This window comes from Scyliorhinus canicula, chromosome 18 (genome assembly GCF_902713615.1).
Source record: "Scyliorhinus canicula chromosome 18, sScyCan1.1, whole genome shotgun sequence".
NCBI classification, from domain to species: domain Eukaryota; kingdom Metazoa; phylum Chordata; class Chondrichthyes; order Carcharhiniformes; family Scyliorhinidae; genus Scyliorhinus; species Scyliorhinus canicula.
Window position 1 is genome coordinate 126,274,731 of NC_052163.1, and position 24,544 is coordinate 126,299,274.

Genomic DNA, 24,544 nt, shown 5'->3' on the forward strand with positions numbered 1-24,544 from the left:
CCCCCCCCCCCCCACCACCACACACACGGGTATACCCCTCAACCACACACACACACATATCCCCCCACCCCCCCTGATAAAGTTCAATATTCGCTGTTAAAGTATTTCAGGAAGGTTAAGACGAATTTTACAAGGACACCCATCAATGACAGGGATAACAGCCGCCTTTGTAAAACAAAGACACAGGCAGAGAATGGGGTTTCCTATCGGTGTGTATCTCTGCTAAAAGGGCATCTCCGGGGTGGGGGGGGGGGGGGGTCTGGGAGCCCCCTCTGCCATTGCCACTTTAGGGTGGGTTAACCTTCTCCAAAGGGGAAACGTCCCCGGCTCTTTGAGCAAAGATGTCACGTACACGGGGCTGAGCGAGTGTCAGAGCTTCACCTCTGCAACCATTCGAGCAGCTCCATGGACAAATCGCGTGGCAGGATGCGGAGAAGGCTGGCCAGCCTGCCCCAGCAGACAGGTGGCAGGGGCAGCAGCATGGAGGAGGAGGAGGAGAACGAGGAGGACGCTGGCAGTAAGAGCATGAGGCTGCGGGCGATGCCAGAGGGAGGGTATCACAGTGAGCAGGGTAGAGCTGGGGAGACAGGCAGCAGCATGAAATGTAACACTAACGGGGACTGCAGGGTGGCCCAGGGAAGCCAGTCCTCCATCAATAGGGCAGAGCAGCAGAGGGGAGAGGAGAAGAAGGTTGCCATGGAGGGTGGAGGAGGAGGAGGGGGCTCCTGCCGCCCCGAAGACAAGAAGGACATCAAGGTGGCTTTCTCGGAGGCTCCCAGCCGCAAGTCCTCGCAGTTGCTGGCGCAGGGGAGGAACTCGCTGAGCATCCTGAAGCCGGAAGGTGCCGAGCAGATTGTGCCAGAGGATGGGGAGCAGGATGAGGGGCAGGCCAGCTTCATGCAGAGGCAGTTCGGGGCCATGCTCCAGCCCGGGGTCAACAAGTTCTCCCTGCGGATGTTCGGCAGCCAGAAGGCTGTGGAAAGGGAGCAGGAAAGGGTTAAATCGGCCGGAGCCTGGATTATCCACCCGTACAGTGACTTTCGGTGAGTGCCGCAATCCAACTAACTCCCATTAAACACCCCCCAGGGGGAACCTTTCTGTCTGCCTGCTACCCCAGGCAGGTGTAAGTGGCAACGCTGAAGGTCGATTAAATTGACCTGTTCAATGTACAGAATGCCTGGAATTAGAGAGAGGGGTTAATGAGCAACCTGTGAAGGAGCAGCCGGGAATCTGGACAGCCCCATGGCCACAGGGTCCCTTCTGTGTCAGCTGGAGGTTGTGTGTGTTTTATTCTCTCAGACAGTGGATGTGGGGCTGTGATTCAGAAAGACGCCGCAAATCTGCAGTGTCTGTCTCTGCCGAGTTCTCAGACTGTGTGGCCATCGTGACAGGTAGACTGCTGACTTAACTCGGTGGGCAGCCAATAATGGGTGAAATAAATCACACTGGGCCACGCAGGGCAGTGGTTTATCTGCCTTTCCCTTTCCCGTATGTATGAAGGGAGATTTCCATCATTACCTGGCGCTAAGCACTGTAGATACAATCTGTAAAGGTGAGCCAGGGTATTATTTTGGTAGAGATGCATTTCCGAGAGTTTAATTCTGCGCCCTTGGGTGCTGTGGTGACTGGGGCGTGTTTTACCCAGACAAAGGCATTTTCATCACCACAGTCTGAGGAATGAGAATGGGCGTGTTTCTCTATTATGAAGAATTACGCTGCTTTCTGACAGCACCATTGATATATATATATATATATAAATCTTTACAGTCCTTGTCCCTGCAACCCAGCACCGTTTACCTATTTAGTGGGGGACATACATCTCCATCAGTTTCTAGACTAAGGCAGGATTGCAACTCAAACCCGGCGTAAAATGACCCCCCAGATGGTTCTACATCAGCCCCAGCAGTCTCTGAAATTAAACAATCACTTTTCCATTGTTTCAAACGTTAAAAATACAGAAACTTGTCTATTCTCAAATGTTCTGGTCTATATATAACAGATGCCTTTGATAGATGTCACTCACAAAAATGAACAGGTATCCACAAGTGTAAATAGCTTTGCAATTTCTCATTCATAAGTATCACCCCTAATTTCATGTCCAACTGCAGAACAATTTCTGGTTCATCCTTTTCTTGCATAGACAGTTCAGTAGCCACTAGATGTAAATCTATTTACCTCACACCTGGAAGTGGAACAGTGGATTTCTTATGGACGACAAAACACTAATCATTTCAGGCCATGCATAATCACCAGCACCTCAATTAATTTAATTGAGGTGGTTTTGGTGGCTTGCTCTCCAAACATGGTCTTGTAAAAGTCAAACAGTAAATTTATGATTGGTGTACGTTAAATCAACGCATTTGTGCAATTTGATCCGTTAACCTCAGATTATATTCCCAACAAAGAAAAACTTTGGATATTTTCTGTAAAGCATCACTTCTTTCTTTGGGTCAAGTAGTACATGTTAAGTATGACTGCAATGTTTGTTCCCCGTTGTGAGCATTATTGAAATGTTTCACACACCTCCAGTGTCTCACGCATGTTTTGCATAGTCATAGGAGTTCTTCAGGCACTTGTTTTAACTCCTTAACTCATGGCTCCTTTCTAATCATTTCTAACGCATCCGGTTTGCAACAAATAGATTTCTCCCCAGATTGTCATCCTCTTTCTTTTTTCCATCAGGAGAATATAGAGGCGATTGTGCAACAATTACGCTTTCAACAAATACTTTATTCAGTCATTTACAGATTCCAAACACTTTTGCCTTCTCAAAACTTTGTTTGCATTAAACTTTAATAAATGATTTGGGTAGGTTTTGGTTGATCATCTTTTTAAAGATTTGCCTCTGGTTAAGAATTAAACTGTATTGGTGCTGCCCTGGAGTTCCTGCTGTTTTTGGACCTTAAAAGATGGTTGAAGGAAGAATTGTGATTTAGGTGCTGAATGGAAGGGTTTGGTGCTGTTTGGAGCAAGGGTGATTACATAAGATTGAAGAGGTGGGTTTGGACAACTGTTGCGTACCAAGATTTGTGCAGTTGTATGAAAACAAAAGGTTTGACTTTTACTTTAGGTTTGAGATATTTATTCCAAATGTTAATTTTTCATCTTACAATAGCACTAACTAAATATGCGTTTGCTGCCCTTGCTGTTTTGATAATAATGGATGCAGAGAATATTCAAAAATATGGAGAGTTTTGCAGTGTGTAAGAGAGGGAGTATTGATACACCTTGAATGCAAGTTTAGACCCTTGTGATATCTCCCTGGAGCCATAGCAGACATGCTGAAGCAATGGGAATGTTTGACCGAAGCCACTGAAAAGTAATCATTTGTGAAATGTTCAATGTATGTGGTGTGTGATGAATAGCTGCATGTGTGGCATGTATTCTATGGCTTGCTTATCATGATGTCACCTTGCATTTACATTAAATATGACTGTCAAGTATCTCTGAATCAATATTTAAAGTTAACCCATTATATACTTGTTCTCGAGTGAATCAGTCCATGGGGCAATTAAGTGGCCCATTGGTCAACATTGAATAAATAAATATTTAGTGACATGAAAATGTCCATTCCTTCCTTGTATATTGATTTGGAGAGGGTGCAGTAGAATAGTTGTACAGCCATGGACTAGTAAACCAAAGACCCTGACTAATGCGCTGGGGACAAAGGTTGAAATCCTCCCATAGGAGCAGGTGGAACTTAAATTCAAGTCTCGGTACCATGATGACTATCATGTTACAAAACCCATCTGGTTCACTAATGCCCTTTAGGGAAGGAAATCTGCCATCCTTGCCAGATCTGGTCGACACGTGACTCCAAACCCACAGCAATGTGGCTGACTCCTAAACGGCCTATTATAGCACTCAGTTCAAGGGCAATTAGGGATGAGCAACACATGCTGGCGATGGCATAACCCAAGAAAGAGTAAAAAACAATTTCTCAACAACATCATAGTGGAACCCTTTTGTAATGAAGTTATATACCACAGTCAAATGATGATATGAGCTGTAAAGGGAGCATATCAGGTACAACATTTAAGTTCAGTCAGAGGCAGATGGAGATGAAGAAGACAAAAAAAATCAATTTATGACGCAGACCTCCAAATTTTGATTATTTAAAAAAATCTTCAGCCCATCGAAAAATATTTCTAACTTGGGGTGTGTCTTTGGGAGATTTGGTAAATGCATTCATCACTGTGGTTGTACCTGCACCTCATGGACTGCAGCAGTTCAAGAAGGCAGCTCACCCCACCACCTTCTGAAGGGCAACTAGGCATGGGCAATAAATGCCAGTGTGGCCTAGCCAGCGACACCCACATCCCATAAATGAATTTTTTAAAAATAGCTGTTTTATTATTAGTGACATTAGTTTCTATTACACCATTGATAAGTGTTTCTACATTTTGTGCTGAAATAGGGCAATAAGAGATAACTAAAGATAATAAGTGCAGCATGCAAACTCCTATTTGTACAAAAACCGCATAACAACTTTATGAAATGAAAATCGCTTATTGTCACGAGTAGGCTTCAATTAAGTTACTGTGAAAAGCCCCTAGTCGCCACATTCCGGCGCCTGTCCGGGGAGGCTGGTACGGGAATCGAACCGTGCTGCTGGCCTGCCTTGGTCTGCTTTAAAAGCCAGCGATTTAGCCTTGTGAGCTAAACCAGCCCCTAAGCTAAACCAGCCCCTAAGCTAAACCAGCCCCTTTTTAGTTATATAGTTATCATTATTATTATTATTAATATTATCATTATCATTATTAATATCTAAATGGCTATTTAGCAATTTATTAAACTCTGCCACTCAACCAACTGGATAAATTGTTTCACTTGTGCCACTAATGATCTAAATTCTAGTTTCTTCTAAAGGCTAAATATCTTTCATTAACTTAGAAAGGCATGTTAATTATAACAATGTTCAACTAATTGGAACGTTAGTATCTAATTTTGGAATAAGGAAATCTATGTAAACCTTTATTTGATTACAAAAATTGGAAGCCATGCAATGTTAGGCAAGGCAGGAACTCACTCTGTGATACAGTGGCAGGATCTTGGCTTCGGGTGTGGTCCCCCCACAACTATGTTCCCAATTACAAGGCATTTTGTCTGTGGAAACAAGTGTAGGCAGGGTACTACAGCAAAGTGAATGGTTAACTTGAAGCAATCTCAGCCAACTTGATCAGTGATTCTCAACATAGAGCCATCCTACAGCATGATATGCAATTACCTGCACATAGCCTGGAGAACAGTGACAGACTCAAGAGATTCTTAATGTAAATAAAGGTCAAGATGGATTTCCTGTGGCTATGTATAAGAAAACTTGTTAACATGCTCAGAAAGAGCAGTATTGTGATTTTAGCACATGTAGGAAATATACCTCAGTTCTCTTACAGAATTAATGGGCATTGGGCAGGGCATTTAGAAGTGACTAAGGTAAGATACCTTAATAACTTGCTTGTACATGTGTGTAAATGTATATAAACTCACTACTCAAAGTAAACTTCAAGACCTTTCTACTCATTTTCAATCTCACAGAGATCATAACAATTCTAAAGCCACAAGTACTGTTTAGCAGTATGACAATGCTCTTTTGCAGTTTGAATTTAAACGTTATGCATAACGTAAAATGGTATGAATTTAACTCTGGGTACCATGGGCAATAATAATAATCACTTATTGTCACAAGTAGGCTTCAATGAAGTTACTGTGAAAAACCCCTAGTCGCCACATTCTAGCACCTGTTTGGGTATGCCGGTATGGGAATTGACCCCGCGCTGCTGCCATTGTTCTGCATTGCAAGCCAGCTATTTAGCTCACTGTGCTAAACAAGCTCCAGTGTATTTGTGTGTACGTGTGTATTTATACAGAGACTTTTTTTTGCCAGTGTTAAGCTTGTGATGATAAGAACATATTTTAACCTTTTAAAGTTACCATGGCTTAACATTATGGTAGATTGGCAAGTTTGGTCAGAGCAGAGGTCATACAGCCTCAGATCTGTAATGTGAAAAAAAAACCATAATAGCGTTATTGGAAATGTCCATCCTTTGCAGGTTTACAGTGAACTATTACAACTAGTGAACAAATTATTCAATGGGTATTGTAGCCACCGAAGTTGGCCACTTCCCGACATAAAATGGAGAATTGAAATGCATGCAGGGAAAATTGGACAATGTCAGAAAGACAAGCAGGCTGCAGAATCTCTCTGTGTATTCTGTCTGCAAAGAAACCAGACAGCACTGAAACTAACAGTTGCGCATATTAATTGAGCGATTCCCGGTGATACCCGGGCACAATGGACACAATCGAGAATAACAAAGGTCAAGCCAGACTCTTAGGCGCCAGCAGGATTCCCGGACAATAAGTTACAAACAGCCCCAAGAATCGCCCAGCGATCGGGAAACAGCCCCAGTATTGGGGAATTCAAACCAATCGATTGGTATGAGGTCCAATCGATTGCAAGCAGGCATAGGGTCCGCCCAGATGGGCGCGAAGCCCCTGTGACCTATAAAGGACAGATCCCAAGTCCAACTCTCTCTCTTAGCCGGCCCTCCCAGCAGAACACCTTAGCAGCAGCTCTCTAAGAACTTGAACGTGAGGACAGGCCTGGCCAACAGCTACATCGACAAGTAAGTGTCAACCAACGCTCGCTACGAGAGTAGACACACCTGACCCCTTAGCCCGTACCAACTGGGAAGCCTGCAGTCTCAGGACAGAACAAGAGGCCATTGTTCCCTGATCCAGTGTGTCCCCTTATCGAAGATAAGTATTGGCTTATAGTGGTAGGAATAGTTTAGTCCATTAGTATTAGTTGCCTGAGTATCGATTTACTGTATAATAATAAATGTGTTTGATTGAACCTTACTAACTGGTGTATTGAGTCATTGATCTGAACTTGAACTTGAACCTCGTGGCGGTATCATAAAGATACCTGGTGACTCTAGAGATAAGGAATAAAACAGAGCCAATTGAGTGTAAAGCACACTCACCAGAATGAGCAACAGTATACTACATATCTTCAAGACATGTGGGTGGCACGGTGGCACAGTGGTAACACTGCTGCCTCACAGCTCCAGGGATCTGGGTTCAATTCGAACCTTGGGTGGCTGCCTGTGTGGAGTTTGCACTTTCTCCCCGTGTCTGCGTGGGTTTCTTCCGGGTGCTCCGGTTTTCTCTCACAGTCCAAAGATGTGCAGGTTAAGTGAATTGGCCACACTAAATTGCCCCTTAGTGTCCAAAAAGTTAGGTGGGTTACTGGGTTACGGAGATAAGCTGGGTTTAGGTAGGGAACTCTTTGCAAGGGCTGTTGCACACTCGAAGGGTTGAATGGCCTCCTTCTGCACTGTAAATTTATGATAAGTCATGTGACCTGGCAGCATATATAGCTTAAATGCTAACCTTTTATCCCTTTGTATGTGTTCAATTGCAGCTCTGATTGAGAGAATGAATTACCCCCTCTGTGGTGATCCTAAGTGAGATGGGTTTGAGTTTCCTGGATACAGTTTCTGGCTGATAGGCACCCATATGGAAGCGCTGGTGTAGTGTTATTGTCATTGGCCTAGTAACTCGGGTATAATGCCTGTGGACCCTGGTTCTAATCCCACCATCGTAGTTAGTGAAATTTGAATTAAATAAAAAAAATCTGGGATTTAAAAGTCTGATCCTGACCATGAAGCCATTGCTCATTGTCATAAAAACCCACATTGTTCACTAATGTCCTTCAGGGAAGGGAATTTGCCATCATTACTTGATCTGGTCTACATGTCACTCCAGACCCACAGAAATGTGGTTGACTCTTAAATACCCTCTGACAAGGCTAGCAAGTCACTCAATTCAAGGGCAATTAGGGATGGGAAACAAATGCTGGCTCAGCCAGCAACAACCACATTTTCCATGAAAGAACAAAAACAAATGCACATTTACTAATCCTGACAATCTTGCTATGAGAGGCTGAAGTGTAACTGACACAGACATGCAATTAATACTCCTGAGGCTTGCTTACCTAGGTTTAGCTTTATGTTAGGGAAGGAAAATCATTTTCCATCTAATCATGTTTTTTTCTTGACTCCAGAATGTTTGGCGCTGAGGCTCAGTAATATCGTTCTTCACCCTGCTGGGAATTCACAAATAGGAATTAACTTTCCCCTCCGCCCATTCTCGCTTCTAAACCGAGTTTATTTTCTGCTGTGTTTTGTATAATGTTATTCCTGAGTGGGTTAAAAGTTGTCCATTCCCTGTGACAGGTACAAAGTCTCTCACTGTGATATGAAGACTGAGCAAACATGAGGTGGCATAATGTGTGTGTGTATATTTTTTAAAGTGTTGCAAATGGAGACAAGTTTGGGATTAGTATGCATGTTAATGAGATTTTGGTCTTGTGGGTGACTGTCCACAAATTTGTTTTCCTTTACAGCACGTAGCAGCGAGCCGTCTGGGAATGGCTTATCTCGCCCTTGTTGTTTGTTTTATTTGTTCCTTTTGCACAGTGCATCAGAGGAATTGCACAGGGAATAGTCTGAACGAGCCGGGGAACTTGTGTCTTCCCAACAAGCGCTCCATTAGAGCTCTTTTCTGGTGCACGACCTGGCAGATGGCGTCTGCTCCAGGCTCCTGGGAGGTTTGGGGAGTCTGCAGCTGCCGGGAGCTGTTCGTGGTGCTGAAATCTGAAGCGCTGTCCACTGCAGAACTTTTTGTTTAAATCAGTGCCATTATTTCTCACTCTGCGGTGTAAACACCAATCCGGATTCTGTGCTGATTTACAACTAACAGCTGTGGGTGGGGCTGATAGTGCCCAAGGATCCCACACAAACCAACATTTTGCTGTTCCTTCCTGGGGATTTCCATTGCCTGCTGTGCACTTGTCTGACTCTTAAAGCATACCAGCAAATGTCAGTAACCGTGCTGTAATAATGACAGAAAATCAATGGTGTCAATTTTAATTTCAGAGCTGCAGCACCGACACAGTGACTGTATATATTTTTAATTGGATATCCCAAGAAGGGGGAAAATAATCGAACCTCTTTATTTCCTCTCCTGCAATCACTGCCCAATCTTCCTTAGCTATTTTAATCATCTATTTACTTTTGTCTTGACGATTAGCAGAAGGACATTTATCAGACAGGATTGGGTATTGTGGGTTTGACAGGCACACATATTTTATAGCGAATCCACACGGGCAGAGTACAGTACCCAGGCGGCACATTGCCACTGTGTCGGGGGTTGCTGCTACTTTCTGTTCTTCGGAAGGAAGCCTGCAGATGTCCTCCCAGCTCCAAGCTTCGATGCGAGCTTTACCCGCAGTCTCTCTCTCCTTGGGGCGACCTTGCGGACAAGGAGACACCGTCACCTGATCCCAGCTGGTTAGAGTGGCTCGGGGGTGGAGAGTTGACCTTAAATCAACGTTTCCGGCCACCTCTGGTTGGGAATAAATTGCAGTTTTCCTGCTGTCGGAAACGGCAGTCCTCCTGCTCCACAACATCCGTTTCAGCTCTGCAAGTCCCCGCTGATCATAATTTAAGGTTATTTCCATCGCTAACTCAGAGCCGCTTCTCTGATTATTGGAGCGATTGCAGGAACTGAGAATTCTTCTCCCACTGAACCCACACAGGTCACCCTCCAAATAATCCATCCGTCCGCCTGATTGCCATTTAAAAAATATATATTTTCTCACCCTTTCCTCTGGCCTGTACTTTCTCATCCAGTCCCTTCTTGGCTGACACACATGTTGTATGAAGTTGAATAATCCAACAAATTGAACAAAGGACGTAAATGACATTGGAAAGTCAGAATGTAGTATCGACGTTTTATCAAATAATTTGAATTGATGGACTTTGAATTGGGATGAGCATATCAACATATTTATTTCATTTTTAAAATCTAATTTTAGCCTCCCTATCTCACATTTCCTCCTTTCTCACAGATTATCTATCTCATCAGTTTATTATTTCTAATAATAATAATCTTTATTAGTGTCACAAGTAGGCTTACATTAACACTGCAATGAAGTTACTGTGAAAATCCCCTAGTCTCCACATTCCGGCGCCTGTTCGGGTACACGGAGGGAGAATTCAGAATGTCCAATTCACCTAACAGCACATCTTTCGGGACTTGTGGGAGGAAACCGTAGCGCCCGGAGGAAACCCACACAGACACGGGGAGAACGTGCAGACAGTGACCCAAGCCGGGAGGAGGACCTGGCACTGTGAAGCAACAATGCTAACCACTGTGCTACAGTGCCACCTATTTTCTACCTTCCCAATCCCCTTTAGTCTTCCTCCATTTCTATCCTATTGGTAATTTATCAGTCTTCTGTCATTTGCTATTTCTCCCATACTTGCAGTAATCCTTGGGGCAGTTATTTTTCACAGTTGGTGTATGGTGAAGTATTTTTGATTTCACATCAATGCGTATTTCACACGGATGTGAATCACACACTGGATGTGAAATCAGCCAAACTCTGTCTCGAAGTTACCATGATGTGGAGATGCCGGCATTGGACTGGAGTGAGCACAGTAAGAAGTCTTACAACATCAGGTTAAAGTCCAACATGTTTGTTTCAAACACTAGCTTTTGGAGCACTGCTCCTTCCTCAGTTGAGGAAGGAGCATTGCTCCGAAAGCTAGTGTTTGAAACAAACATGTTGGACTTTAACCTGGTGTTGTAAGACTTCTTACAGAAGTCACCAAGTCACCCTCAGGAGAGAATCTCACACGACTTCAATTTTAAACTGTCTGACTGCAGCTGATGGGGGGAAAAATTGAAATCTGAAAAGTTCTCAGGTGGTTCAGGCTTACCGTTGTTTTTAAAAAAAATAGTTTTAATGTTACCCATGTTTCTGTCAGGCAGCTGAGCTTTGTCACATGAAAACCTAACAGCCTGAAATGAGCAGGTTTCTACATTGAATTCACAAAGTGTTGGAAAGGACATCATTTCCCGCTGTTAAAGATTTAACATAGAATCATCAGTATAATTTCAGATTTCCTGCCTCACATTCATAAAGCTGGTATCCATACCGCACCAGCTTTTCTGTCTTCTCTATGCTGGAGTCCCTAGGCTCGTCTGAAGAATTTTCGATCTATTTTTCTGAGTTGGCTACTCATAATAACTTGCTCTGGCCTTGTTCTCCAAACCCCCAATTCTGCTCCATGCTCTCCTCACTGTGTATTTCTCTATTTCTGTTGTTCCTCCTCCAAGAGTAAGATACTCCCTGCATCTTTGGATTCAGTTTATTTTTTTGTGCTGTTTTGTCCTGCATTGATTCACCAACATAGTTTCAGCATATTAGTGCCACTGCTGGAATACAACACATACATACAATGATAGTTTTTCCTTTTTCCATGTGTCAAGATGGTTCTGCATATCACTACTGTTCAAATTAAACACTATAATATATTTCCTGTTGAATTCAAGTGATTAAGAGAAGGGAAGCCCACCATCCACTGTTGTCAGTCATTGCATTCCATCAGTTAAAAATATAAAACTGTAATTAATGCCTTATGCAGGATAACATTTTGAAGTGTATTCAAAGCCAGGAATGCTTTTCAAGTTTGAAATGGCAATTAGCTTGTTAAATTCGGGCAGCACGGTAGCATTGTAGATAGCACAATAGCTTCACAGTTCCAGGGTCCCAGGTTCGATTCCGGCTTGGGTCACTGTCTGTGCGGAGTCTGCACATCCTCCCCGTGTGTGCGTGGGTTTCCTCCGGGTGCTCTGGTTTCCTCCCACAGTCCAAAGATGTGCAGGTTAGGTGGATTGGCCATGATAAATTGCCCTTAGTGTCCAAAATTGCCCTTAGTGTTGGGTGGGGTTACTGGGTTATGGGGATAGGGTGGAGGTGTTTGACCTTGGTAGGGTGCTCTTTTCCAAGAGCCAGTGCAGACTCGATGGACCGAATGGCCTCCTTCTGCACTGTAAATTCTATGAAATCTATGAAATTTGTTTTCACTGATTATGTTGTCAAACCTTTATGTGTTGCTGCCCAGTACTCCAGAAAGTATGTTATGAGGGGCATAGACAGAGTGGATACTCAGAGGCTTTTCCCCAGGGTAGAGGGGTCAAATACAAGGGGGCATAGGTTTAAGGTGCAAGGGGCAAGGTTTAGAGGAGATGTATGAGGCAAGTTTTTTACACAGAGAGTAGTGGGTGCCTGGATCTCGCTACCGGAGGAGGTGGTGGAAGCAGGGATGATAGTGACATTTAAGGGACATCTGGACAAATACAAGAATAGGATGGGAATAGAGGGATACGGATTCAGGAAGTGTAAAAGATTTTAGTTTAGACGGGCAGCATGGTCGGCACGGGCTTGGAGGGCTGAAGGGCCTGTTCCTGTGCTGTACTTTTCTTTGTTCTTTGTTCTATATGTGTTAGATGTGCTCACATTCCTATTCGATTACTTTACATTTACTGTTTTCCATAGTTCACCACGTGGTTTAAAAATGAATGTAGCTGCCAGCTTGCTACTCTAACACACTGTGCACTGAAATAAAATTTTAATGCTGTCTTGGAAACACAAACTATGTAAAACTTAAATGATACACAATCTATCCAACAGCTGCTGCTGCGTCTTTCATATCTTGTAGTCTTTTATGTTCTTCAACAAGCACTAACACTCCAAGTGGATGGAAAATGTGCAAAAATGTGTTTACAGTTATTTTCAGCATTTTTAAAATGCATTCGTTTGGGAAGAACCTTACACAGCATTGAAAAGAGCGTCTGATGGAGAATGAATTATTTTACTTGGAAAATATTTTATGTTGAAAAAAAATGATTGATGTATACTGCTTGAAGAGCTTCGAATGTAATAAGTATGGATGGTTTGAGGGCAATAACTGTCCTTCAGGAAATGAACAATTAATAGGCTGGACCCTGCAGTGTTGACAGTGACTGCAAGAAAATTGCCCACATTGGACCCACTTAAAAGAAACAGTGTTCCAGAGAAATGTATGAATTTTGGTTTTCAATTAACAATTGAAGGATATTAACTCAAAGAGTAAATATATTCAGAACTTGGTTGAAAATCAATTCACAGCCAAGGCACACATACATTATTTTTATCTGCGGGGCTGATGTTCATGTCGTAACATATATAGTTGCTGATAATAATTCATTGGCCTGGCTGTTGCAGAGGTTTAATAATAATAATCTTTTTATTGTCACAAGTTTGAAGTTACTGTGAAAAGCCCCTAGTCGCAATTTAATTGGTGGATCGCAAGGTTCATGTAAAGTATATGCCATGGAAAATGTCATATATACTACTCAGACTGTTTATTTTTACTTGAGCAATGAATTAACTTTCTAAAACAGCATTATATGTTAAAATTAATACATACACTTCTTACTGGAAATCTGTTGAAATTATTTTGTGCCAGTTTCATGTACAAAGATGGGTACACAGTTGAATAGTACCAAAATTCTGAACCTAATAAACCTTTGTACTTATTGATGTGCCTCAATCTCCTTTGTTGCCATGATTTCGAATTGTTGGTTAAAAATCACCTGGAATGCTATCACCCTTCCTTCTTATTCATGTCACAGGCAACATTTCTCACCATCACAGAGAGGATTTATATGCAAAATGGCTACTCCCAGGATATCTGTAACCTGCACTTCTAAAACATAACAGAAGATAATGGAGTGTCTGAGAGAGATCCACTAAGTATACAAAATTCTCTTCATATCTAGAATACTGGTCTGAATTAACAGACTAAGCTTACTCCCATGGTTCCTCATCTACATAAATGACTGGGATGCACAAACCTGTTGTGAGCTTATTAAATTTGTAGTCAGACTGGAGGAAGCAGTCATGGTTTTGCAGAAGGAATTAGATTTGTTATACAATTGGGTATACAAATAGAAAATGAGATTTAATACTAACAAATGCAAAACATTTCATATTGGAAGAAAGAACAAGCATCATATGTACAAATCCAAAGAAATTACGCTGACTTATAATATGATGGCAAGAAATGCAATATGTCAATTTCAAAATGTAACACTATATGGATCTCATCTGGAATACTGTGCACAATTCCAATTTACTGTCATTTAGAAGGGGACATCTGTGAGAGAGCCCATGGAAGAATGATCCCAAGTGTAAAGTACGTTGAGCTGGGAGGAAAGATTAGAGAAAGCTAACCATAACAGTTCTGAAGGAAAAAGGTTAAAACGGTGACCCCACTGAAATACATCAAGCATTAATTGATAAAGACACGATAGACTGAGTATTGTTCTTATGGCCAGTCAGGCGAGTTGAACATGCGTATGACAGTTACGTTAGTGAAAAGTAAATTTAACAATTACCTTGGAGTGAGGAGGGCAAATATATTTATTCAAAGAATGATAAAGGTTTTAAATGATCTACCAGGTAAGTTAATGGAGTTAAAGTTGCAATCAAAAGTTAGAAAATTTATAATATTGAAGGTGTTAGCCTGAGAGCAAAATAGTATTTTCTTATACTGGACTTTAATATTGTAATAGAATCAAAAAACAGGAGAAACATCATTCCTAGTTATGCAGTGTTGAATAAATAATTTTGTTTAAATCGATCTTCCTATGTTTCAATGATTCTGAAGGAATGTCTACAAACTCTTCATTCAGAGCACTCAGATATTGAACAGATGGTAGAACGGGCTTTTTGAGGCTTTTACTTAAATTATTATCTTTCTTTGCAGGTTTTACTGGGATTTCACAATGTTGTTGTTTATGGTTGGGAATCTCATAATTATCCCGGTGGGAATCACCTTCTTCAAGGAAGAAACCACCACCCCGTGGATTATCTTTAATGTCGTGTCTGACACTTTCTTCCTTATGGATTTAGTCTTGAACTTCAGAACTGGAATTGTCATAGAAGATAACACAGAAATCATACTGGACCCAGAGAAAATTAAGAAGACATATTTAAAAAGCTGGTTTATTGTAGACTTTGTCTCCTCAATCCCTGTGGATTATATATTTTTGATAGTAGAAAGAGGCATTGATTCTGAAGTTTATAAAACTGCCAGAGCACTACGAATTGTGCGGTTTACAAAAATTCTCAGTCTTTTACGATTATTGCGACTCTCCAGATTGATTAGGTATATCCACCAATGGGAAGAGGTAAGATTTTTTAAAATGAGTTTCCTTTTATTCCTGTTTTGATAATATTGTCACATATTTACATTTCTAGTAAATTAGACATGATGAGATGCAAATTCAGCATTGTTGCACCAGTTTCACAGGTGTTGAATGATCATAACAATGTTAAATGGAACAGTGGGAAGGCCTTGCCCGATTTCTGCCTGTGCCATGACTATGACTAAATCTGACTGCATTGACTGCCGCAAGTGTGTGCAGGACTCATTCTGAACCCATTCACAACATTGGTTATAAGTAAGCATAAATCCTTGGTGTTATATATGGATATTCTTCCTCAAGGTTGAACACTGGCTTTTGATGAGGGATAGTTGTAAAATAGAATCCCTACAGTGCAGAACGAGGCCATTCAGCCCATTGAGTCTGCACCGGAAAGAGCACCCTACTTAAGCCCACTCCTCCACCTTATCCCCGTAACCCAGTAACCCTACCTAACCTTTAAGACACTAAGGGGCAATTTAGCATGGCCAATCCACCTAACCCGCACATCTTGACTGTGGGAGGAAACCGGAGCACCCGGAGGAAAGCCACATAGACACGGGGAGAAGGTACAGACTCTGCACAGACAGTCATCCGAGGCCAGAATTGAACCCTGACCACTGCCTTCAACGCCTCCCAAAAGATTGTAGCCGAAACCTCCCCTGTGTCATTTATCTCCACATATTTCTGGATGGCCAATTTAATCAAATTATGATAAAACCATTATCATATGACATATAGGGGATAACCCAAAGGCCAAAATGGACAGTAAAAGAAGGGCTGGCATAAATATAGTGATTTCTCTGACTCAATGTCCTACAGTGGTTTACAGCTAAAAAAAATAAATATTTTTGACATGTAGGGAGATACAGCAGCCAATTTGCACAGAACGTGATAATGACCAGATAATACATTCGTCAATGTTAGTGGATATATATATATTGGCCAGGTCACCAATATTAAAACAGCTCTTTTTTGAGTAGTGACACAGGGATGGAGTTTCGCTGAGTTGGGAATGATATGCTGACGTTTAGAAATGGCAGACAGGACCCAGGTGCAGAGGTTCTGCCTCTATTTCTGACTGATTAATTTTGTTCCAGCGGGTGGGGCATGATTCACACAAGTGGGATACCTGATCTTGGGGTGATTTTAACTTAATACCTGATCAAGGAAGCCAGTATAGGAAAAGGAGTGGGCCTGCTGAACCGACCCTTCTGTCTTTCTTGCAGACACCAACCCCTCTCCCGTGATTCCCACTATCATCCTTCACCTGTGCTTTGGTCCCTTCTTTATCCAAGGCCTCGGTCAGGTGCAGTACCAGCAGCCACCTCTACTTCCTTGGTGGTGCTGCTGAGTGTAAAGTGGTTCTAGGCCTCTGATTGGCGGGCAGCTCTCAGTGGGTGGAACTTCCACCCCCAGGCTCCTTAATCCCTGTGGAAGGCGCATGGCAGGTCTGTTGAGTGCTAGAATGGCACAAGATGCAGCAGGCCTTCCTTAAAAGAAGCAATGTAGAGGTCTCACTGGCTCCCAGCTTGTGGCCAAGGTCACATTACTTCCACAAGATTCCATCCGGTGGAGATCTTTGTTGACATTTCCCAAGGACTGTATTAATGACATTAAAGGATGAGCTGTCTTTGATTTCTGAATACAAGTGTGTTATTTTTATAACAGATTAACCATTTGATATTTAAAAGCATTGAATGGATTTCATGACTGTAAATGCAAAGGAGTATGAGCTATCTTAGATGGTTAGAAGTTTACTGTTTATCTCCACAAAGCTCCTGAGATCTGCCCATTGATAATTGGCTATAGAGGTAGCATGGCGGGGCGGGGGTGGGGGGGGGGGGGGGGGGAGGGCGTTGTTACAAGGGTGTGATTTTTGAAAAAGATAAATAAATAAAATTTTTAAAGCTTTTTTTTCTGGCTGGATTTTCAATAAACCATCATTCTATTAAGGCAATAAAAAGACTGCCAGCCAGCCAGCCAGATATGCAACATCCATTCTACCCCTAAATGGGACGAAAGGGAACGACTCTCATCCCATCACCGGTGTCGCTGCCCTCGCCCATTGTCTGGGGAACGTGAAAGATCCCATCTCCTGATGACTTTTACACTATCACTCTTCAAATGTTTCTGAGATGAGGCATCAAAAAATGTAATTGTCTGTTCTGCAACACTGACTACAACGGACATGGTAATTGAATCCCTTTGGAATATGCAGCTAACAAAGTTTTTTAAGAACTGGTTTTTACCAAGTCAAAGCAGAGGTTGGAAGGATATACGAAAAGGCCACAAGAACTGATCTCTCTCTCGTTTTCTCTCTCTCTCATTTTCTCTCTCTTTTCGCTCTCTAGTTTTCTCTCTCTGGTTTCCCTCTCGTTTTCTCCTCTCATTTTCCCTCTCATTTTTTCTCCTCTGTCTCAGTTTCTCTCTCGTTTTGTCTTTCTCTCATTTTCTCTCTCTTATTTTCTCCTCTTTCTCGTTTTCTCACTCTTCCACTTTCTCTCTTTCTCGCTCTCTCCTGCTTTCACTTTCTCTCGTTTTCTCTCTCTCTCTCATTCTCTCTCTCTCATTCTCTCTCTCTGTAGTTCTCACTCTTGTTTGTTTTCTCTTTTTCTCAATTTCTCTCTCTCATTTTCTATACCTCTCTCGTTTTCTTACTCTCATTTTCTCATTCTCTCTCTCTCATTTGCTCTTCCTCTCGTTCTCACGTTCTAGTTTACCCTATTTCATTTACTATCTCCCTCGTTTCCTCTCTCTCATTTCCTCTCTCCCATTTTCTTTGTGTCTTTCTCTTATTCTCTCTTATTCTCTTTTTCGTTTTCTCTCTCTCTTCTTCACTCATTTCTTTGTCTCGTTTCCTCTCTCTCTCATTCTCTCTCATTCATTTTCTTTCTCTCACTTACTTTCTCCCTCGTTTTTTCTCCTCTCACTTGCTTGCACTCATTTTCCCTCTCCCTCTTTTCTCTCTCACACTCTCTCGTTTGCTCTCTCTGCTTCTCTCATTTTTCTCTGTCTCTCTCATTCGCTTTTCCTCCTCTCTCAATAGTTTTGTCTTTCACTCTCTCGTTTCTCTCCCTCTCATTCTCTCTCTCTCTCTGCCCTCGGCCATGATTGTCACAAATTGAGCCATGCCTTGGGCACCACCACTCAAGACACGAATGTCATGCATTTCACTGTGGTCGCTCATGTTGGCTTCGGTGCCATGCATTGTTGGCATAATTTCCTGCACCCGTAGCCTTTGGAATTCCTCCAATCAGCTATGCCGTCGCGGGAATGTCAGTAACGTCACCTCCTGAATGTCAATGCTGTGTCCTAACATCTGCATTAATTCTGGCAGAACCTTGACCAGCGGCTCGACATCTGAATGGGACCCAGCTGAATTCTGGGATCCAGCAGACCTCTGACTGCTATTTCCCTTGGATGTTCCCATCTCCATCTGATGCGCATCAGAAGCTATGTGATGCTCACCAGATTGTGCCCCTGAAGCCTGACTGCTAATGTCACCCGCCGAGGTGCGTGTCTGTGCGCTGGTGGAAGGCGGGGAAGATAGCTGTGACACCTCAATGGTGATCTCCTCGGAGCTCTCCTCTAAGATGGTCTCTTGGGTAGCAGAGAGGGGAACGACTAAGGATGGCCCAGCCCCATCAGATGGCGATCCTGCGAGAGCATGGACATGTGGCCAGTGAGAGGGAAGGATCACTTTGCCTGACTTGAGACATGTCATCTAGGTGAAGGGGCAGTGGATCCTCACCTCTGTGGTGGAGGCCGTCCTCGCTGTCAGTGACTGCTCTCTCCTCAGTTAACTCTGTGATCTCCAAGGCCTCCTCAGAGGAGGTGAGCATGGTAGCACAGGTGGCTAGCACTGTGGCTTCACAGCGCCAGGGTCCCAGGTTCAATTCCCCACGGGAACACAGTCTGTGCGGAGTCTGCACGTTCTCCTGCGTGGGTTTCCTCCGGGTGCTCTGGTTTCCTCCCACAGTCCAAAGTCATGCAGGTTAGTTGAATTGGTCATGCTAAATTGCCCTTAGTGTCCAAAAAGGTTAGGAAGGGTTATTGGATTACGGGGACAGGGTGGAAGTGAGGGCTTAAGTGGGTCGGTGGAGACTCGATGGGCCGAATGGCCTCCTTCTGCACTGTATGTTCTGTCTGTTCTACGTTAATCTATGTGAGGAATCGGATCTCTGGGACTGCAGCCCCGTCTTGGCCCTTTCCCACTTATTATGGGCTACCTTCTCCTGCGGGGACGAAGAGCAGGCAGTGTGAGCCACATGCTTGAGGGGTCGGGGGGGTCTATAGCAGGTGGCATGTGTGGCCACTGCACCTAGACATGAACGTGTTGTGCTGGTGGGTGCCAGTGGGTTCTGAGGAACAAGCACGAAGATCAGATGTGGGGAGGATGTTACCCAGTGATTTGTGGGGGGGAGGGGTGTGTTGAAAATTTGAGGTGTGGCAGGCGGAACGGATGCCAGGAGAGAGGTGGCAACTTACCCTTGCAGCTCAGTGGAAATCATTGGTCTTCTGCCGACCTTGGACGGGGGTAATCTTGGTCATGCTATCCGAACTGACAGCCGCTACCATTGACTCGCAGGGGGCATTGCTGACCCTGCTGGTGGTTGCTTGACCCCCTCAGGAGGAACAGGATCCTTGTCTCTCGTTCACAGCATTTAGAAAGCCTGGCCAGGTGAGGAGCAGGTCTGCGCAGTGCCGTGCTTGTGTGTTGACCAGGGGTGAGTGCTGAGGGAGCGTTTAAAAGCAACCGCTTGTTAGCGGTGGGCAGCTGAGGCTGGGGTCCCGCGAATCAGATGGCGCGATAGCCAATAACGGGGCAAGAAGCTTTGCGAGTGCCGGGACACGTTTGTTTCGGGACTTTGTTCCCTTTTAGTTGAATTGCACCCGTAGTGTTGGGCGTTGCTTAGAGTTTCCCTTCACAAACTCCAGACTTCGACCAGACCCTCAGGAGAAGTTAACTGATTTTCAAAATAATAGGACGAAAAATTGGAGAAGGAATTGCATTAGTCTCTTTGTATGCCACTTTTGAATTAATCCCTGGAGACAAGTTAGATGCTTTCAATAACGGTTCAGAATGGGTAAAGGGAGGAAGAACTTAAAATGTCAGGGTTAAATTAGGGAGTGTACATTCCATGTATCGATCTACTCGTACTAAGGGTGCTGACACTGTACCAGAAGACCAAGATTGAATGCTGTATAATTGGATGATGAAGATTCGTGAAATTCAATTCTTAGCATCTCAGAAGTTTATAGGAAGTTTTTTAGCCTCTCATTCCATTTTCTAAAAGTACTGTGACCTTTGATCACAATCTCCATCTTGATCTCATATCCTTTTATTTTCTATCTCACTCAACATGCTTCCCTCTGAAACTTCGCACGAATGTTGCACCATGCAATATCTAGATTATTGCTTTTCATTCTTCACTCCAGATTCTCACCAGATTCATACTGCGATCCTGCATTCTGATATTAAAATCATGCGCTTGGCAACAATAGTGTAGCCATAAAGCTAAAACAAGACAGTAAAATAAAAGCAAAACACTGCAGCTGCTGTAAATCTGAAATAAAAACAGCTCACACAGGAAAAATTCAGCAGGACAGGTAGCATCTTAAGAGAGAGAGAGAGAGAGAACTAAAATTCCAGGTCAATGAGCTGTCACAGAACTGAAAGTTAGAGATGTGACAGGTTTTAAGCAGCTAACAAGAGAGGCAAGTGGGGAAGAACATAATAGAAGGTCTGTGATGGGGTGACGCAGGTGCAAGGAAAAGGGGGATGGCAATGGGGCAAGTAAAGAAACAAATATGAGTCTGGCAAGAGATGTGGGCCAGAATTCTCCAGCCATTGGCATTCTTTTTCCCGCCAGCAGCGCATTGCCCCTGGCAGGTTTTCGCGGGGGGTGTTGATACCTTCAATGGGAAATCCCATTGACAAGCGGCGGGAATAGAGAATCCCGTTGCCAGCGAATGGCGCGCTGCCGAGAAACACGCGGCTAGTTGACCGGAGAACCCAGCCCATGAATGGAAGTTCGCAGAATTATCTCCAGTGACTTCCACCTGACAAAAATGGGAGAAATAGTGATCTGAAATTGTTGAATTCAGTGTCGGTTCTGTAATGCTGTCAAGTGCATAGTTGAAGGATGAACTGATATTAAGTTTATATTGTGCTTCATTGGGACAGTGTGGGGAGTTGAGGTTGGAGAGGTGAGAGTGGGAATGAGGCAGAGAATTGAATGACCAAAAGCCTGAAAGAAAATGCATCACTTAGTCTAATCCTGGCATGACAATTTAGCAAATACATTTTAGCTCAAAGAACTTATTGGGCCTTGGATATGGAGTGTGCTGGTGAGTGGGCCTTAGAGTGGGAATGAAAGGGTGGCAAGGGGGAAAATTGGGCAAAGGTTGGGGTACCGGATGAACAGGGATCACCAGCATGTGAGAGAGAGGACTGAGGGTTTGTATGTGTGTGCGTGAGCACACGAGAGAGAGAGAGAGAGGCGTGCAAGAGACTGTGTGTGCGAGAGACTGTGGGCTAGATTCGTCTTTCTGGAGACTACGTGCTCCCAGCACAGTAGAATTGCTCTTGGTCGCCGCTGGCACTAACAGCGTCACTGAGGAGTGATTCCCTCCCCTTTCCCATGCAGATTTACGCATGGAGGAGACCTCGTGAGGTTCTATCGGAATCCCGGTATTGGGCCACCATTTTGTGCACGTCACATACACAGAGGTGCCCGCCGCCAGATTGGGAAACCCGTTACTGGCAGTGGGCACCTCTCTGTGTGTGAGTGACAAGCATGAAAGACCTGCATACATTTCTTAATAAGAGAGCTTTATGTTAGGCTTTTTTATGGTTGTTTCTATCGCACTAAAACAATCATTTTGTTTTGTGAATTGGCTCATCGATGCAAGAAGAACTTTTCTCAGGGGAGGTCAGTACTCTTGGGAGGTCAAAAGAGTTCCATGGCTGGAAACGTTTGGGAAACCTGACTTAGCACATGAGGAGGCCAATCAGCCCATTGTCCCAATACTTTCCTCTCCTTTCCCCAGCGTGGTCCCATGCAGAGTGATATTGTGGTTTCTTCGTCCAACCTCTTCCATAGGCTAAAGCAAAGTACTGCAGATCTGAAATAAAAGTGAAAAATGCTGGAAAATCTCAGCAGCTCTGGCATTATCTGTCGAGACAGAAGCAGAGTTAATGTTTCAAGACCACAATGTGAATCTTTTTTGGCCCTTCTTTGGTGTCAAAGAGTCTTATTTGACACAAAATGTTAACTCTGTGTCTCTCTCCACAAATGGATGGCAGGGTGGCATAGTGGTTAGCACCGCTGCCTCACAGCGCCACGGTCCCTGGTTCGATTCTGACCCTGGGTAACTAGATGGAGTTTGTATGTTCTCCCCGTGTCTGCTTGGGTTTCCTCCCGCTGCTCCCCTTTCATCCCACAGTACAATGATGTGCAGGTTATTGGCTATGCTAAATTACATCTAAGTGTCCAATGGTTAGGTGAGGTTAAGGGGTTAAGGGTCAGGGCTTGGGGTTGGGCCTAGATGGGGTGCAGTTTTGGAGGGGCGGTCAGCTTCAATGGGCCAAATGGCCTCCTTTTGCACTGTAGAGATTTTATGATTCTATGATAAATTTCAGTGGGCTGCAAGATTGAAATTGGGCATGTTCACTAACTATGACCCTTGATTAATATTGATTTAATACTCGCCGAATATTTCATAACAAGTTATAGAAAATGCATTAGTCATGCATATATTAATAGAACTGCCATCAACTTCAAGTGGTAAAAGCCAAATAAATATTTATGCTTTGATTGGATGCAGTCTGAGAGCACGGCTCTCACAGTCAGTGTTGTGGGCAATCAGCATGCACCTCACTTCACCTTTCTTCACATAAAAACATACATAGAAAATAGAAGCAGGAGGAGGCCATTTGGCCCTTCGAGCCTGCTATGCCATTCATTATGATCATGGCTGATCAACAAGTTCAGTACCCTGATCCCGCCTTTCCCCCCATATCCCTTGATCCCTTTAGCCCCAAGAGATATATCTAATTCTTCTTGAAACTACACAACGTTTTGGCCTCAACTACTTTCTGTGGTAGTGAATTCCACAGATTCACTCTCTGGGTGAAGAACTTCTCCTCACCTCAGTCCTAAAAGGTTTACCCCTCATCCTCAAACTATTACCCCAAGTTCGAGACTCCCCACCATCGGGAACATTCTTTCTGAATCTATCTTGTCGAATCCTGTTAGAATTTTATATGTTTCTGTGAGATCCCATCTAACTCTTCTAAACTCTAATGAATATAATCCTAACCGATTTTGTCTCTCCTCATATGACAGCCCCGCCATCCCAGGAATCAGCCTGGTAAACCTTCGCTGCACTCCCTCCGTAGCAAGAACATCCTTCCTCAGATAGGGACACCAAAACTGCACAGAGTACTCCAGATGTGGCCTCACCAATGCCCTAAACAATTGCAGTAAAACAACCCTATTCCTCTACTCAAATCCCCTCGGTATGAAGGCCAACATACCATTTACCTTCTTTACTGCCTGTAACTGCGGGCTTACTTTCAGCAACTGATGCACGAGGACACCAAGGTCTCGCTGAGTATCCATCTCTCTCAATTTACACCCATTCAAATAATAATCTGCCTTCCTATTTCTGCTACCGAAGCAGAAGCAGAGGACACCATCTCAGACTAAAGGGACGATCCTTTAAAACAGAGATGAGGAGGAATTTCTTCAGCCAGAGGGTGGTGAATCTGTGGAACTCTTTGCCGCAGAAGGCTGTGGAGGCCAAATCGCTGAGTGTCTTTAAGACAGAGATAGATTGATTCTTGATTAATAAGGGAATCAGGGATTATGGGAAGAAGGCAGGGGAATGGGGATGAGAAAAATATCAGCCATGATTGAATGGCGGAGCAGACTCGATGGGCCAAGTGGCCTAATTCTGCTCCTATTGCTTATGGTTTTACGGTCTTATAACCTCAGTTTTATCCACCTTACACTGCATCTGCCATACATATGCCTACTCACTCAGCCTGTCCAAATCCCACTAAAGCATCTCTGCATCCTTCTCACAGCTCATCCTCCCACCCAACTTTGTATCATCTGCAAATTTGAAGATAATACATTTAGTCCCCTCATCCAAATCATTAATATATAATATGAACAGTTGGGTTTCTAGCACAGATCCCCGCGGTACCTCACTGGTCACTGCCTGCCAATCGGAAAAAGACCCATTTATTCCAATTTTTGCTTCCTGTCTGCTAACCAGCTTTCTATCCACCTAGAGCCACTACCCGTAATCCAGATTACATATTAATCTACTATGTGAGACCTTGTAGAAAGCCTTCTGAAAGTCTAAATAAACCACATCCACTGGTTTTCCCTGGTCAACTCTACTAGTTACATCTTCAAAGAAT

General features: G+C 43.5%; 1 protein-coding gene across 1 annotated transcript in view; it reads left to right on the plus strand.

Annotated features, from left to right (window-relative positions):
• The first annotated feature begins 405 nt into the window (after window positions 1–405).
• The window catches only part of hcn2b (hyperpolarization activated cyclic nucleotide-gated potassium channel 2b), a 129,547-nt gene continuing 105,408 nt past the window's right edge, over window positions 406–24,544 (plus strand). The window contains exons 1-2 of the mRNA XM_038777812.1: window positions 406–1,043; window positions 14,667–15,090. Coding sequence (XP_038633740.1) covers window positions 406–1,043; window positions 14,667–15,090 — 1,062 coding nt within the window. The remainder of the gene's footprint in view (window positions 1,044–14,666; window positions 15,091–24,544) is intronic.